The sequence below is a fragment of the Mobula hypostoma genome, chromosome 20 (assembly GCF_963921235.1).
Source record: "Mobula hypostoma chromosome 20, sMobHyp1.1, whole genome shotgun sequence".
Classification (NCBI taxonomy): Eukaryota; Metazoa; Chordata; class Chondrichthyes; order Myliobatiformes; family Myliobatidae; genus Mobula; species Mobula hypostoma.
In genome coordinates, this window is record NC_086116.1 from 21,352,858 (window position 1) to 21,370,957 (window position 18,100).

The window sequence follows — 18,100 nt, forward strand, 5'->3', positions numbered from 1 at the left end:
ATACTTTAACATTGTATTAATGTTTATATGGCTTACCTTTTTTGTATACTTACTCAATAAAAAGATTTAAAAAGAAAGAAAGAATTCATGTCTCCAGGTGTTTCAAATGTATTTTCCAATAGATATCAAAATGTATTAAATGTTTTAAATGTTTTAAATCACCCCAAGACACACGAGGGGTGATTGATAAGTTCGTGGCCTAGGTAGAAGGAGTCAATTTTAGAAAACCTAACATATTTATTTTTCAACATAGTCCCCTCCTACATTTACACACTTAGTCCGGCAGTCGTGGAGCTTACGGATCCCTTCTTTGTAGAAGTCGGCATCTTGGTCCTCCAGAAAGTGTCCACAGCAGGGGTGACTGATAAGTTCATGGCCTAAGGTAGAAGGAGATGAGTTATTCAGCTGTCATTACATGCACGTGCAGTTCAACTCCTTGAGTGATTATGCAGAAAGTTTGTAGTTAATAACTCAGCTCCTTCTACCTTAGGCCACGAACTTATCAATCACCCCTGCTGTGGACCACTTTCTGGAGGTCCAAGATGCCGATTTCTACAAAGAAGGGATCCGTAAGCTCCACGACCGCTGGACTAAGTGTGCAAATGTAGGAGGGGACTATGTTGAAAAATACATGTGCTAGGTTTTCTAAAATTGACTCCTTGTACCTTAGGCCACGAACCTATCAATCACCCCTCGTACATCCACATTCCGACAGAGCAATAGCCCCAAGGACTAAAGGATGCAGATTGTGTGTTGTTCGTCTGCACAGATACCTTTCATTCCCTGAGAAGGTTTTAGGGTAATTAGAATGTAATTGAAATTAGGTCATAATGTGCACTTCACTCTTGGAGGTTTACTTGCTAGATGCAAACACATTCAATTGTGGTATGGAAATGAAAGTTCACAGGAGGATATTCTGTCAATGGGTATCCAGTTCCTGACTCTATCAATTTTACTAAACATTCTGTTGGAAATACAATTTTTCAACAGCTGATTCATAAGTAACAACATAATGACCTGTAATTTAAAACAAAAGTGTTAAATGAAACAATTTCAGAAATATAGAAGATGTGGATTCTTGATAAGTAATTTTTTTCTGCACACAATTACAAAGCACATAATGATAAATTGTGCACTTGTGCAAGCTGGTTTGGTGTAGGACGTAAATCACTGTCACTTACCAGGTGTGTGGTTGATAACTGATGTGAATGCAGATTTTTTGCTGAGCTATGAAATCAGTTAAATTAACAGCATTCTGCACTGTTTTAAGCCTGACAGGTTAAATTTTAATGACGCCAACCACTCATCATATTGTCTTCCAGATGGTCGATGAATTGTATTAATATTGCTGACTGAATTTGCTACCCTATGAAATGTCCAGGCAACATGAAATTGTCATGCAACCATGCACTGTATTTCAGTTCTTGCATCAATTTTTAGTAGCTATCAAACTTTCACCAATTAGCATTCCAAACACAACAAACATACCCCAAACAAATGTAATTATTTAGAGACCCTTGAGTTTCATCGAGAAATTCAATTAAGCAGGATGGTGGTAAAGACTTAATAGCATTTTAACCTGGTGACAATTCCATATAACTTTGAGAGATACTTTCGCACAGCCGGCTAATACAATTATACCTCAATTCTGAAATGAAAGCCAAGATGATGGAATCTAAGATGGCACTTTTTTCAGTCCTTAATTCAAAATCACCATAGTGTAAAGAAATAATGCAAATAGTGTGCCTCAGGGATCTGTACTGGATCCAATGTACTTGTCATATCCATTAATGATCTGGATGATGGGGTGGTAAATTGGATGAGTAAGTATGCAGATGATACTAAGGTAGGTGGAGTTGTGGATAATGAAGTAGGTTTTCAAAGCTTGCAGAGATTTAGGCGAGTTAGAAGAGTAGGCTGAAAGATGGCAGATGGAGTTTATTGCTGATAAATGTGAGGTGCTACATTTTGGCAGGACTAATCAAAATAGGACATACATGTTAAATGGTAGGGCATTGAAGAATGCAGTAGAACAGAGGGATCTGGGAATAATGGTGCATAGTTCCCTGAAGGTGGAATCTCATGTGGATAGGGTGGTGAAGAAAGCTATTGGTATGCTGGCCTTTATAAATCAGAGCATTGAGTAAAGGAGTTGGGATGTAATGTTGAAACTGTACAAGCCATTGGTGAGGCCAGATTTGGAGTATTGTGTACAGTTTTGGTCACCAAATTATAGGAAAGATGTCAACAAAATAGAGAGAGTACAGAGAAGGTTTACTAGAATGTTACCTGGGTTTCATCACCTAAGTTACAGAGAAAGGTTGAACAAGTTGGGTCTTTATTCTTTGGAGCGTAGAAGTTTGAAGGGGTACTTGATAGAGGTATTTAAAATTATGAGGGGGATAGACAGAGTTGACGTGGATAGGCTTTTTCCATTGAGAGTAGGGGAGATTCAAACAAGAGGACATGAGTTGAGAGTTAAAGGTCAAAAGTTTAGGGGTAACATGAGGGGGAGCTTCTTTACTCAAAGAGTGGTCGCTGTGTGGAACGAGCTTCCAGCAGAAGTGGTTGAGGCGGGTTCGATGTTGTCGCTTAAAGTTAAATTGGACAGCTATATGGAGAGGAAGGGAATGGAGGGTTATGGGCTGAGTGCAGGTCAGTGGGACTAGGTGAGAGTAGCGTTCGGCACAGACTAGAAGGGCTGAGATGGCCTGTTTCCGTGCTGTAATTGTTATATGGTTATATGGCTAAATGTGTGAGTAGACAGTGCAAGATACAAACGGCAGTCATGTACCAGGTGTGTTGCTGGTGGTTGATATTGTATTGATCCAACCTGCCCAACCTCTTTTCATGTGTTGGAAAGTGGATGAAAAATTGAAGCTCAGTGAAGGAATCTGCTGTTTTGAAGCCAACCAACTCCATTAAGCAAAATAAAATTGCTATATTTGCATTCAGAACAGTGAAAAATAATTGATGGGCTGAAACAAGAGTGATGATGGAGGAAAATAGTATTATTGATTCCTTGATGAGAGGGATATGAAGGGATATGTTCTAGATGCAAGTCGATGGGACAAGGCAGTTTCAATAGTTTAGTATGGACTAGATGGGCTGAAGGCCCTGTTTCTGTGCTGTAGTATTCTATGACTCTATAATATAGCAATGTTGTTAATACTGAAGGACAAATATTTTTAAATACTGAAGGTGTGTTCTTCATGAGGATCATACCATTCTCAGTTCTGGATATAAATCAGAACTATGAGAAAGGATATTCATGATTTCGGCCCTGTTCTACTAATAGTTGAATCAGCAAGAAAAATTCTATAAGCAAATACAAGGTGGCAACATTTAGACCTATTTAGAATGACCTATCAAATAAAATAAAAATTAAATTAAAGACCTATTTTATTACTTAATGACCAGTGTAAGTTTGCATGAGTAGAAACAGGCTTTGCAAAATTAAACTAAATTGGTAAAACGGTTTAATATTGTTACATGTACTGGGGCACAGTGAAAAACTTGTATTACTGTGCATACAGATCAATTTATCACCGCGGTACGTTGAGATAGTAAAAGGTAAGAGAATAATGGAATGCAGAATTTAGTGTTACATTTATAGAGAAAGTGCAGTGCAGGTAGGCATAAGATGAAAGGTCATAACGAGGTAGATTGTGAGGCCAAGAATCCATCTGTACTTGGGAAATATTCAACAGTTTTAAAACTGCAGAATAATAGCTGTCCTTGAGCTTGGTGATCACGCTTTCAGGCCTTAGTATCTTTGCATGATATAATTTTACTTTCACCTACCAAGTACATAGTTGGTGGTTGCTGTGGAACTGGTCAATACCTCTGCCGTTGTTGTTTCTATGGAGCAAGGAAAAAAAACATTTCAATGCCTTTTGATCCCTAATAAGGTTCTACTTGTCTCCTGCAGTTTTGAAGACGCCACTTTAGAAACTGAATGGAGAATTGTAAAGGTGAGATCGCTAAACCACAACCTGACTCTGTAGAAATTATTTCAATGCAGAAATCCTGGAGCTCTTGAATATATTTGACAGTGTTAATTTCGAAGTACTATTTGTTCAGAATAATCACCAATGAGCCACAATAGTAGCTTACTGGAGGAGCAACATCTTACATTCTGTCTGTGTAGCCTCCAACCTGATGGCGTGAATATCGATTTCTCTTCCCAGAAAACATAATTTCCCTCGCCCCCACTTCCCCTATTCCCCATTCTGAACTTTTACCTCTTCACACCTGCCTATCACCTATCCCTGGGTCCTCTCCTCCTTCCATTTCTCCTATGGTCCACTCTCCTCTCCTATCAGATTCCTTCATCTCCAGCCCTTGACCTTTCCTACCCACCTGGCTTCTCCTTTCACCTTCTAGCAAGCCTCCTTCCCCTCCTCCAATCGTTTTACTCTGGCACATTCCCCCTTCCTTCTCAGTCCTGAAGAAGTGTCTTGGTCCGAAATGTTGACTATCTATTCATTTCAATAGATGCTGCCCGACCTTCCAAGTTCCTCCAGCATTTTGTGTGTGCTGCTTCAGATTTTCAGCATCTGAACACATTAGGTTACTATTATCTTGCAGAGGTCCGCAACATTAATTTGCTGAAAGAATCTATCCATTTTCCAGCACCCAGACCCTGCACAGCGACAGAGCCTTCTGCAGTATAGGTGGCTCCTTGAGGGGACCTATAGCAGTCCCACTCAGAGAGCAGCTGTGATAACTTGTTCTGTCATCCATTACAACTTAGAAAATGTGGAAACCATAGAAAGGGTGCAGAGGAGATTTACAAAGATGTTGCCTGGATTGGGGGGCATGGCTTGTGAGAATAGGTTGACTGAACTCGGCCTTTTTTCCTTAGAGCAACGGAGGATGAGAGGTGACCTGATAGAGGTGTGTAAGATGATGAGAGACATTGATCGTGTGGATAGTCAGAGGCTTTTTCCCAGGGTTGAAATGGCTAACACGAGAGGGCACAGTTTTAAGGTGCTTGGAAGTAGGTACAGAGGTGATGTCAGGGGTAAGTTTTTTTATGCAGAGAGTGGTGAGTGCGTGAAATGGGCTGCCAGCGACAGTGGTGGAGGCAGATATGATAGGATCTTCTAAGAGACTCCTGGACAGGTACTGTACATGGAGCTCAGAAAAGTAGAGGGCTATGGGTAACCCCAGGTAATTTCTAAGGTAAGGACAGGTTCGTCACAGCTTTGTGGGCCGAAGGGCCTGTACTGTACTGTAGATTTTCTATGTTTCTATGTTTCTAAAATTGGCAAAAACCAAGAGATAGTCAAAACTATTTTAAAAAAGAATTGAGATTATTTAAACTTAAACCCAAATAAATATTAGCATCATAGTCAATTTAGCATTCTCCTATTTGAATCAATGAGGAGGTGCCTGTTTGCTCTGGGCCATCTAGTGATGAAGTGATAATTACAAGGACTGAGACTCCTCCTATGCTCATCCAATGCTGACTCCCGACCAGCGCTAACTCCATATCTGCCCTGCTGCTCCTCTTGAATGAGCGTTTCTACAGCACATCATCTGAGTCCGTCTGCATCTTAGATCAAAGTGTCCAGGAAACTTTCTCATTTCCTGATGCATTTCACTGTCAAAAATTCAGTTTCCAGCTCATCAATTATGATTTGCGCACCCCCCAGACACTAGAGTTGCAACATGTCACATGTCTTGCCATGCCTCATTTAAATTAATGTGTTTTTCATTCATTTTCATTTATTTATTTCTTGCTCCTGGAGGAATGTTGTTTCATTTTTACTGTGTACTGTACCAGCAGTTTATGGTCGAAATGGCAATAAAAAGCGACTTGTCTTGGCTTAAATATGAAGCTACATCATTAACTTTAGCTCAAGATTCTTTTTTTCCCTTTTTTAATTGAGATACAGTGCAGAATAAATTCTTCCAGCCACGGCACCCAGCGTTCCCCTATTTTAATCCCAGCCTAACCACGGGACAATTTATAATAACCAATTGCCAGTAACCTAACCAACTGGTACGTCTTTTGACTGTGAGAGGAAACCAAAGCACCCAGAGAAAACCCACACGGTCACGGGGAGAAGGTACAAACTTCTTACAGGCAGCGATGGGAATTGAACCGGTCACCTGTACCGTAAGACGTTGCACTAACCACTACACTACCATGCTGCCCCAAGCAGTGACTGGGCACTGCACACAGTTAAAAGGTTAATATGGTTGTCAGAAGATCAATGGTCTCACAAAGAGGTCAAGGTCGGTGAACGCAGCTTCAAGTTCTAGGCCCTACTTTATCGTGCATTCAGCAATGGTTTCATGGAAATATACTGCATATAAGCAGGCCCTCCAGCACGCAGAGTCCACACCAATCATTCAGTACTCATTTCTTCAATAATCCTACCATAATCCATTTATATTTGTCCTATGTTCCCATCAGCATCCCACACACCACCCCACCTCCGACTACCAATTCTACAACTTCTTTACACACTAGAACAATTTACAGTGGCCAGTTAATGTACTATCTCCTTGTGTTGTAGGAGGTGATTGATTGATTGATTGAGAGACTGTGAGGAATCTGGGCCTTTGAGCCATGCTGCCCAGCAACCCCTGATTTAATCTTGGCCTAATCATGTGACAATTTAAAATGACCAATTAACCTACCAACTGGTAGGTCTTTGGACTGTGGGAGGAAACCAGAGCACCCAGAGGAAACCCACACAGTCAGGGAAAGAATATACAAACTCCTCAAAGGCAGCAGCGGGAATTGAACCTGGGTCTCCTGTACTGTAACGCACTGTGCTAGCCACTATGCTACCGTGCCAACAAGGGCCCAGAGGGAACCCATGTGGTCACAGAGAGAACATGCAAACTCCACACAGACAGCACCAGAGGTCAGCATTATTCCGAATGCTGAAGCTAGGAGACAGCAGCTCTTGTAGTTACCCCAGGCCATCCTATCCACTGCATAAATGCTGATTGACAAAGTTATTTTAATGGCTGTAAAATAATCCATTACATGCTCCAACAAACTTTGTCAATCAGGATTTCTGTTCAGTACCAACATGCTTTACCTCACCCTCACATATTTATCATGCCTCACATCTGATAGCTTGCACCCACACAATGAAAGAATGACTTGCTTGAAGCTTCCCTAGTCAGGAATGTGAGGATTGAAGTTATGCATATTGCAAACAACCTGAGTAAAAGCATTTACAAAAAAATTAATTATAAAGAAATTCTTGAGGTCAGACCATGAAAGTTGTATTTTGTTGCCTGCTCACATTAGTGTGCAGAAATTTATAAAACAATACACCTGTGGAGATTGGTCTTGCAAGGTTAAAACCTGCAATCAACTAACTTGAAGTTGAGGACAGGATAAGGCACAGTGTAACAGAGGAAAGCACGTCTAATACAAATCATTTGGAAGAATTATTTAAGAAGGGACAAAAAAAAAGCTGCATTTTATACGTACACGAGAAAATCTGCAGATGCTGGAAATCCAAGCAACACACACACAAAATGCTGGAGGAACGCAGCAGGGCTCATGAATGGTCTGGATGAAGAGCCTTGACCTGAAACAACGACTTTACTCTTTTCCATAGATGCTGCCTGTCCTGCTGAGATCCCCCAGCATTTTGTGTATGTTGCAATTTACACCTATTCAAAGACTTATCATGTGAAGGAAGCAAATAACATTCATGTGGAGATTTCCATAATTGTGCATTAATGTCAGATTCAAATTCAAAATAAATTTATTATCAAAGGTACTTATACAGTATGTCACCATATGCTACTTTGAAATTCATTTTCTTGCAGGTATTCACAGTAGAACAAAGAAATACGATTGAATCGATTGAAAAACTACATAGAAAAAGGACTGACAAACAACTACTGTGCAAAAGGAGTCGACTGTGGAAATACAAAAAATAGAAAATAAGTAATACTGAGAACATGAGTTATAGAGTTGTCACTTATCAGTTGATGCTGTAGTCATTATCTCTGCTGTTGTTTCTATAGAGCAGGAAAAAAGCAACTTGGATGGTTATAATGCAGATAGGGCCCTTCATTCTGTACAAAGTTAAGAATTAAATTAATTTACACTGTGGGTATCGCCAGCAGTACTGGTGTTTATTCCAGTTCCTAATTGCTCCAGTACCAGGGAGGCAGTTAACAATCAAATGGAGTTCCCAAGAAGCTAAAATTCATTGGTCTCAAAACAGGTGTCAAACATATCGAATTTACTCATCATTCTGACTTCAATATCAATTATCAGCAATATCAATATCACTGACTTCCTGGTGCATGATCACCTGAGAGAAGGAGTATTTGGAATAATACTGATAACCTCGGGACTATAAATTAGGGCACACAGATACCTTGTATAATCAGCTAAAGAAACACATGACCTAGGAAGCTTTATCTGCCCACCCTGTTAGAGGGCCCCTATCAGTTGCCTATGGTTTCCATACTGGCCACACTTAGTTCAGAACCCACACTACCAGAGCGAAAGTAAGTCATCCTCGATCCTGAGGAATTGTTTAAGAAAGGTAATAAAAGAATGAATGTCAAAGTCAGCACCACCCACCCAGGGAATTGGTGGCTGCGGCAAAAATTGTTGAATGATCTCAACAAGGAAGTCAATATCAGTAAATGCATCTTCAAATATCATATTGAACACAGTGCACAACCATCCCCGGGCATTGCTCACTTCACCATGTCCCTGACATTCAACCACCTAGATTCTGTCTCAACTAGTAAAATTAGCATCCTCTTAACAACAGGCCTCAAATCCCACAGTTTCCTATCTAATGATGCTGATCCATAAAGACACTGCTTATTTGCTTGCAAGTAAGAGTAACATGCATATTAACAAGGACATTAAAGTTAATCATCATCATCATCATCATTATTTGGCGTTTTGTACAACATGGGAGATCATGGGCTTCCATCTGACTTAATTGGATTGTTGCCTGTGGGGAAGACCCCAATCATACTTCTCTTCTTAAACTTTTCTCTAACCATGACCACAATTGTTCTTGGGAAATGTTTCTACAGAAGTGTTTTGCCATTGCCTTCTTCTGGGCAGTGTCTTTACAAGACCGGTGACCTCAGCCATTATCAATACTCTTCAGAGATTGTCTGCCTGACGTCACTGGTCACACAACCAGGACTTGTGATATGCATCCGCTTCTCATATGACCATCCACCGCCTGCTCCTATGGCTTTATGCAACCCTGATCGGGAGAGCTGAGCAGGTGCTACACCTTGCCCATGGGTGACCTGCAGGCTAGTGAAGGGAAGAAGCTCCTTACCCCTCCTTTGGTAGAGGCATATCTCCACCCTGCCACCCAAAAAGTTAATAGGCATTTTAAGCACTACTGTCACTTCCATGCAAACCATGAATTGTATCCCATTCTACTCAATATCATCTTGAAAAAGGCTCTAAAACCCTTTTTAAGTTAAAACAATACTGCTACTGTTTTCAAAGCAAGCATTAGGAAAGTATAATTTGACACAGAACCAGGGCCATATTTTGAAACTTGATCAGTGACAGAGAGCACAAACGAAGGAAATTGTACATCCCAGAGACAGGCCACATTCAAGGTTTTAAACTGCTTCCAGTTGCATACAGCCAATTAATAAAGCCGATTCAGCTTTATGTGATCTTTATTGGACCCACTGAGTATAAATGCCTTTTGCCCTCTTGGTTGTTGTACAATCATGGCCAATCTTTCACTTCAGCATCACTTTCCTGTGTGCTATATCCTTTCAATCCTTAATAATCAAAAACCTATTGATCTTTGCCTTGACTAAAGATTCAAAGATTCAAGGTACATTTATTATCAAAGTATGTATACAGAATACAACTCTGGGATTTGTCCTCCCCAAGGCAGCCACGATATAAAGAAACACTATGGAATCCGTTCAAAGAAAACATCAAACACCCAACGCATGAAAAAAGAACAAACTGTGCAAATGGCAAAAAGCGAGTCAACTACTCAAAATATATTGAACGTTAAACCAGGAGGCCAGTACTATTCATTTTAGTTCAGTTCAGCATTGTTCAATGACTATCACTACCTCTTGGGTGAAGAAATTACTTCCCATCTCAGTCCAAGCAGGTAATCCTTTATTTTAAAGGCACGGTGCTTGCTTCTGAATACTTCAGCCATGGGAAATATCATCCCTTCATCTAATGTGTCAAGGCCCATGAGAATTTCTATTACTTGCTTATGTCAATCAGATCATCTCCTCTGAATACTATGGTGCTGCTTCCATACAGCTCCAGTGACCCAGCTTTGATCCTAACCAGTGCTGAGAGGACAATGGACCAACTGAGTTCCTGCCCAGCAGGATGTGGGAACAAATGTATAATTGTCCCTTTAGGTGTCAGGGGAGCTGCATGTTCAGTTAAGGAGGAAGCAACCTGGGGTTCCTAACCTTTTTTATGCCGTGGACTAACACCGTTAAGCAAGGGGTCCACAGACCCCAGGCTGGGAACCCCTGACTCTGTGGAGAATAATACAAAGGGGATTTGGGACAGAAGATTTCCTAACAGAGTGCAATGCAGGAGGCACAGGAGAATGGGCGAATGATGTTACAAAAGATATGATAAGCTTTCATCTGAGGTGTGGCTGAAAACTAAAGTTACCTATTACAGGACATGTGGAAATTATTAGCACGTGTGTGTTTGAAGAAAGCATTGAATGGCGAGGAAGATGAAGGATAACAAGTGCAGCAATTAAGTTGTCTTTGGATCACTGATTATAACTTGTAATGACCTGTCCTCTTTTCCTTTTGTCAACTTGTCACAGGTATCCACTTTGGATGAGGAATATATTTATACTTCATCTCTCATCTGAAGGATAGAGGATAAATTTACATCATGGTGGCAGAGGTGTTGGGAAGGGATCTGATCAGAGGAGGTGAAAATCTGGAAAAGAACCGACAAGACCGACACCACTTGACAAGTTTATCCAGTGGTAATCAGAACAAAAAGTGTTGAGCACTTGATGACACAATGATGTGCAACAATCAGATAAGGATTTATAGTTGAACCTGTACGATGGTTGAACCTGTATCACTGTTATTTCTCAATCTAAATTTCATGCTTTGTGTGCATAACGAAGGACAATTGTATCAGAAACCAGAACCTGCTTTTTCACTCTGATTAAAACACCCATCTTGCTTGGAACTTCCTTTTACAGGGAACCAGCCTCTCACTTGCTGTCGCCGAGTGAGGGTCCTTGTGTTAGAGTAATCTCACTCCCCTGATGCTGTTGGTGCAAGGTTTAATCAACACGGATTGTAGATTTTGGCTCTAATTCAGTTTTAATGATGTGTTCTTGTTTCTAGCTTGAGTTCTGTTTGCTCTTTTTTGTTACTTTTCTGGGTGATTTTTGAACACTGAGCTGAATTGAACTGAAATATGCCTGTTGATTTTGTGTTTTATGTTCTGTAATTTTCGCTTTTTTTTTGTTGCCATTTGTGCGAGACTTTTTTACGTGTGGGGGAGGAGGTTGACGTTTGATTTTTTTTTAAACGGGTTGGTTCCATGGTTCTTCTTTGTTTCATGGCTGTCTGTGGATAAGACAAATCTCAGGGTTGTATACTGCATACATACTTTGATAATAAATGTACTTTGAATCTTTGAATATAGTCAAAGAAGTTAATGCATCTTGCAAAATAATGTCAACAGGTGGCAGAATTCCTGATTTGCACTCCATCCTATTAAATCTCACACAAAGGGCATTGCCCAATAACATGCAAGGTTTCAATTGGAGCGAAAGACATACTCAAGTAGTACAATTTGAATGAAATATCTAACACTGAAAACTGAAGGCAGCACTTTGTTACCAGGTTACTGATAGATCAGATGGAATTAGTAATCCATAGACACGTTAAGACGGTGGTGTAGTGGTATCAGCACCGGACTTAGAGGTAAATGGTGCCAAGTTCAAATCCAGCCAGCCCCTTGCACGTTTTCCATTGGTGCTGGGGTGACCATTGAGCTTGTAAAAAGTGTGAAAAGGAACAACAGGACATGTGGAAGGTATAAATTGGAGGTGGTTTTCAGTTAGGTTGTTGTTGTATGCAGTGAACACCTTTGTTGATGTCACTGTTCATCAGGACAAATACGTATTTCAGCTACAACAGTGCATAGATAATTGCCAAGCATCTGGATAAAGACTTTGAAAAACCACAAGAGGGGCATTGGGTTTTAATGAACATATATTTACTGTAATTTACAGTTTTTATCTATTGCAATGTACTGCCGCTACATAACAACAAATTTTACAACATATGCCTGTGATATTAAACCTGATTCTGATGAGATAGTGATACACATTTCAGCAACTCTGAGCTGCCAGCCGGTGATAGTGATCACCACATTGTCATAGCCAGCAACCCTGTTCACTCCTTGGATGTATTGCTAGAGGCCAATCTGCAGTGTTTAAAACAAGTTCACTGATATCATGTCAAGGTCAATGAATTCAGTTCCAAATGACCACATGACGTAGGCACAGGTCAATTTACAGCATTCTATGGCTATCAATCTATTGTTCAAAATACAAAACATAAAAGCTGCAAATGTCAGAAATTTTTTTTAAAAAACAGAAAATGTTGAAAATACTCGACAGATTAGGCTGCAGGTTGAGATAACGCTTCAGGCTGAAGATCCTTAGTGTTTCCAGAATTTCTTTATTTTTATCTGTACTTTCTATACCATATCACATTCCATCTATGTAAGCTGTAAAAACTGGATAAATAAAGGGGTTGAAATTCCTCCATTACATTCAGTGGGTTACACACTGCATAAAGTAGAAAATGCTTCAATGTTAAAAAAAAAAGCTGACATCTATTCCAGTTGAATAATCGATGATGGACCATGTGGAGTTAGAGTCCAGTGCTCATTAGGAGACATACCTGGTGTAATGTATTGCTTACCTGGGATGCGGCTGGTGGTTGACGAAGTTGTTGTTGGTGTCTCTGGAGGCAACGTTGTTTCTATAGAAGAGAAAGACTTACTCTGTTTACACTGCTTAAACTGTGACCATGGCTATCTTACAAATCTATAAAATGCTTGAACACATAATTCTGTTCTGTATAATCAATTACATAATTAAATTTTTTAAGAAAAATCTACAAAAAAAACAAGTTTTCTGGTTTCTCTTTATTCTAGAAATAAAAGTTCTTATATTTGAAATATTTACTTTCAAAATTCTTAATGCTTAAGGTAAATTTAAAACAGGATGTGGGCTTTCAAACAGATTTTTAATGTATATAATGCAGAAGTAATTATTGTCAGTGAATGAACAAAATGTCAAATTCACTTGCACCCCAACCCATTTTCTATAATGACGGCAGAAAAAAACTTTTATATAAATTGCCCCAGAAGCTTAAAAATATCACCCAGAGAAGCATGTACTGTAATAATAAACAAGGAAGAAAAAAAGATGAGATTGGGGAGTGAAATCAGTATTGTGTTGAACGAAAGATTGAAAGGACCAGCAGTAAAAGCAGGCCATTTGGCCTGTCATCCAAGTCTCTGTAATGGCCACAACATTATAGCACCAAGTACTGATCCATGCTCTAAGCTCATCCATGTTGTTCATAATACTCCTTGCATTAAAATTGACACATCTCAAACCATCGGTCTGAGCACGTCTCTTCTCTATCAACCTGCCTATCCTCCCTCTCGCACTGTCTCCAAGCTTTCTCTATTTGTGAGCCAACCGCCTCTTCCTCCATCTCTTCATTTCGATTCCCACCCCCCAGCAATTCTAGTTTAAACTCTCCCCAATAGCCTTAGCAAACCTCTCCAACAGGATATTGGTCCCCCTGGGATTCAAATGCAACCCGTCCTTTTTGTACAGATCAGTCCTGCCCCAAAAGAGGTCCCAATGATCCAGAAATCTAAATCCCTGCCCCCTGCTCCAATCCCTCAGCCACGCATTTATCCTCCACCTCACTCTATTCCTACACTCACTGTCACATGGCACAGGCAGTAATCCCAAGAAGACTACCTTTGAGGCCCTGCTTCTCAATTTCCTTCCTAACTCCCCGTAGTCTGCTATCAGGACCTCCTCCCTTTTCCGTCCTATATCATTGGTATCAATATGTACCACAACCTCGGGATGTTCTCCTTCCCACTTCAGGATATCGTGGACATGATCAGAAACATCTGGCACCTGGCACCTGGGAGGCAAACTACCATCTGCGCTTCTTTCCTGCATCCACACAATTGCCTGTCTGATCCCCTAACTATAGAGTTCCCTGTCACTGCTGCCATCCTCTTCCTTTCCCTACCCTTCTGAGCCACAATATATATTCAAATATATATTTGAATGTACAGTATATATTTTGAAATTCTTATTAGTTTCAATATTTTAAGATAGTACTTCTTCCTTTTAAAATGCCTTTTATTTATTTAATACACAGAAATAATTATTCTTTTGATATTCCAGAGAAAGTGTTTAGCTAGCTGACAGTGGGTTTTAGATTATTTTTGGGAGACATCACATTTAATTGTCCCGTCTCACCAACCATACATACACACGCACACACTCTACCTACTTTGCACTTTTCCATGACAAGTACAGCTGGCTTAACCTTGCAGGTTGTTACTGTCCCATTTACCTGAGCCAACAGGATGTATAGGCAGTTTACTGATGACAGTAAGTTCTGGTCTAATAAGTTAATGATCAGCAGTTTAATTAAGTTGTTACATTGCCACAAGCCCAGCACTTTCCTTGCTGTTCTTGGATCCCATTCTCCTGTCATTGCACGTTCCTTCATTTTTCAGTTTGTTATTCTAATCCAATCCATCTCCCCATGCACTATTTTCAGTTCTGGCACTCTTCTGCTGCATTTTCAGATGTGAGCAAGCTAGCAGCTTCCCTCTGTGACACTCTTGGTAATTTTCTGAACTGCCCAGTTAGAACCCTTAACAATAATGATTAACACGGGTAGTTAAGAATATTATCAACAGTTTGGCACTAACATGAATTAAAGTACAGGAGTGGTTCCTTGGGGAAGGCTGAACTTAGAGGTGCAATGGGAGGGATGGGGTGCAGTTGGAGGGGAATGTCAGGACTAGGTCAAACTATCAAGGAGGGAAGTCATAGGTTTACCTTAGAAAGAGGTGTGGTCAACATAATGGCTGAAGAATGTTTGGAGTGTTTAGAGATCCCAGAAGAGTGAAATGCAGGGAAGCATGTCAGGAGAGGTAGCAAACAAGATGCTGGAGGATCTCAGTGGGTCAGATGCTGTACAATATTTTGTTTCTTGCTCCAGATTCTAGCATATGTAGTCTCATGGGTATCCATGGCAGGAGAGATGTAAAGGGCAAAGGGCTTTGGTGTGGATGTACAGTCAAACCGCATGTACATACTGACGTCAGAAGGGTAGTCCGAAGTCAATTCTTAACTTTGGCACAGCCCAGTTCACTGCACCCCAGCATTCAATGACCAATGGTCTCTGGTGATAAGAGCTGAAACAACCAAGTGCTCCACAAATCCCACAGAGATCTAGCACTGCTCAAGATTCATCTCCCCATGCTTGCACGGGATACCGGCTATTCAGAAATAATCCGATTAATGCCTGAAAACTTCAAATCTTCAGGGCAGGTATCAGGTACTTGGTGGTGGAAATTAACATGTATTGCAAGCAATTGTTCGTTTGCTGATAAATTTGTATTAATTGTTCCAAATAATGAGGTAAGAGGAAAGTCATTTTCTGAAACCTATTTAAGAAGATACAAGATGACGCCTATGAATGCAAAACCAATTGGAATAAAGTTGAGATTTAATTGTTAAAGTTCCAATTTGTTACTTGTTCAATACAGAGTGAACAGAACAAATAAACATTTTTGGAAACCAACTTAGTGCAAGTATAAATGGCAGTCTTTGGCTGCTATGTAGCTGGTAGTGGATATGGCTACTGTCAGCATCTCTGATGGTGAAGTCAATTCTGCATTGCAGAATATAATGAACACTCTAACACTTCTTGCTGGAGGTCCCAAGAGTTTGTATTATTTTATTGATTTATTTTTCCTGCTATATCTAGCCACGCTTAAAATGACAAATAAATTGATGGTTGTATTCATATAGTGGCCAAAGAACTAATTGTGGACTTCCAAAAGGGTAAGACGAGGGAACACATACCAGTCCTCATAGAGGGACCAGAAGTGTAGAGAGTAAGAAATTTCAAGTTCCTGGGTATCATATTGATGCAGCTACAAAGAAGGCACAACAGCAGCTATATTTCTTTGGGAATTTGGGGAGATCTGGTATGTCACCAATGACACTCGCAAATTTCTGCAGATGTACCATGGAGAGCATTCTAACTGGTTGCAGCAGCATCTGGTAATGGGGAGTGGGGAGGAGAGACTGCACAGGAGCAGAATAAACTGCAGAGATTTATAAACTTAGACAGCTCCGTCATGGACACTAGCCTTCGTAGGATCCAGGACATCTTCACACTGTCACCTGATGTAATTTAGAAAACCAAGCAGGAGAATTTTGGATAATCACAATACTGCAGAGGAAGCAACAAGTGTGGTCAACCAAGTGTCTAATGGAATAGCCAAGTTCAGCTGGAGCATCGATGAGGGTATCAGTCGAGACAGAGGGTTAGAATTGACTGATATTGTACAAAATGCACTGCCAGCTTGAGGTGTTACACATTTCACCACATCCCTGGCATTCACCTGCCAACATTCGGTTTCAGTCAGAACCAATACCCAATTTTATCACACTTTTAAAATAGTACAACGAACCTCACATCCTACAGTTTCCTAATATAGACTGAAATTTCTTGAGGACGCAATACTCGTTCAGAACTTTGTGTATTGAAGGATCATATGGGAAACTTGTTCATTGGAATAAATGGGCATTTTAAAACTTGCTGCACTCCCATTCAATTCCCAACTTGCATCCCATTCCATTCAATGTCATGGTAGCAATGAGAATTCCTAAATACAGCCCTTTAACTTCCACTTTGCTCTAATGATATCATTCTTTCCAAAGCAATCAATTACAGAGAATAATCTGACACAGAATCATAGCCATATTTTATTACCTGCTCATTGGAAGTAGTAATAAATCAGGCACCCTTGGAGGCTGAACGTGTAAGGGTTAGAAGCCCACTATTATGTACCTGCTATGTGGGCGGTGGTAGATAATGTGTGGCCAATATTTCTATTTGTGGAGCTGTTTTCAAAGAGCAAAAAAATAGGAGATGGTGAGATCCTATGAGTTCGCATCATTCAAAGGCTTACATTTCAGCTACAGAGAGTCATGGAACACTTCGGCCCATCTAGTTCATGCTGAGCTATTATTCTGCCTAGTCCCATTGATACCTCCTGTCCCATAGCCATCCGTAAACCTCCCATCCATGTACTTACCCAAACTTCTCTCAAATGTTGGAAGTGAACCTGGATCCACCACTTCCGCTGGCAGCTCATTGCACACTCACACCACCCTCTGAGTGAAGAAGTTCCTCTTTATGTTCCCCTTAAGCATTTCACCTTTGACATAACCCATGAGCCCTAGTCCTAGCAACACACACGGAATGCCGGAGGAACTCAGCAGGCCAGGACTAAGACCCTTCATCAGGACTGGGGAAAAAAAAACAGATCAGAAGTTAGAACAAGAAGGTGGGAAGGGTAGGGAAGGAAGAAGTACAAGGTGGTATGTGATAGATGAAGCTAGGAAAGTGGGAGAGGTGAAGTGCAGAGCTGGGAATCTGACTTGTGAAAGAGATAAGGGGCTGGAGAAGGGGGATTCTGATAGGAGAGGGTAGAAGACCATGGAAGAAAGGGATGGGGAAGGAGCACCAGAGGGAGGTGGTGGGCAGGTAGGGAGATAAGGTGAGAGGGGGAAATGGGAATGGGGAATGATAAAGGTGAGGAGGGGGCAATTACTGGAAATTCAAGAAATCAATGTTCATACGGAGGCTACCCAGACAGAGTATAGGTGTTGCTCCCCCAACTTGAATGCGGCCTCAATGCAGCAGTAGAGGAGGTCATAGGGTGATATGTCGGAATGTGAGTGGGAAGTAGAATTAAAATGGGTGGCTACAGGGAGATCCCGCTTTTTCTGGT

The 18,100-nt window shown here is 40.6% G+C and overlaps 1 protein-coding gene across 1 annotated transcript in view; it reads right to left on the bottom strand.

Moving 5' to 3' along the window:
• LOC134359598 (mucin-5AC-like) overlaps positions 1-18,100 on the bottom strand; it is a 196,743-nt gene that overhangs the window by 41,665 nt on the left and 136,978 nt on the right. Inside the window, exons 31-32 of the mRNA XM_063073094.1 lie at positions 12,943-13,002; positions 3,805-3,861 (exon numbers count right to left, since the gene is read on the bottom strand). Of these exons, the coding sequence (XP_062929164.1) occupies positions 3,805-3,861; positions 12,943-13,002 (117 nt within the window). The remainder of the gene's footprint in view (positions 1-3,804; positions 3,862-12,942; positions 13,003-18,100) is intronic.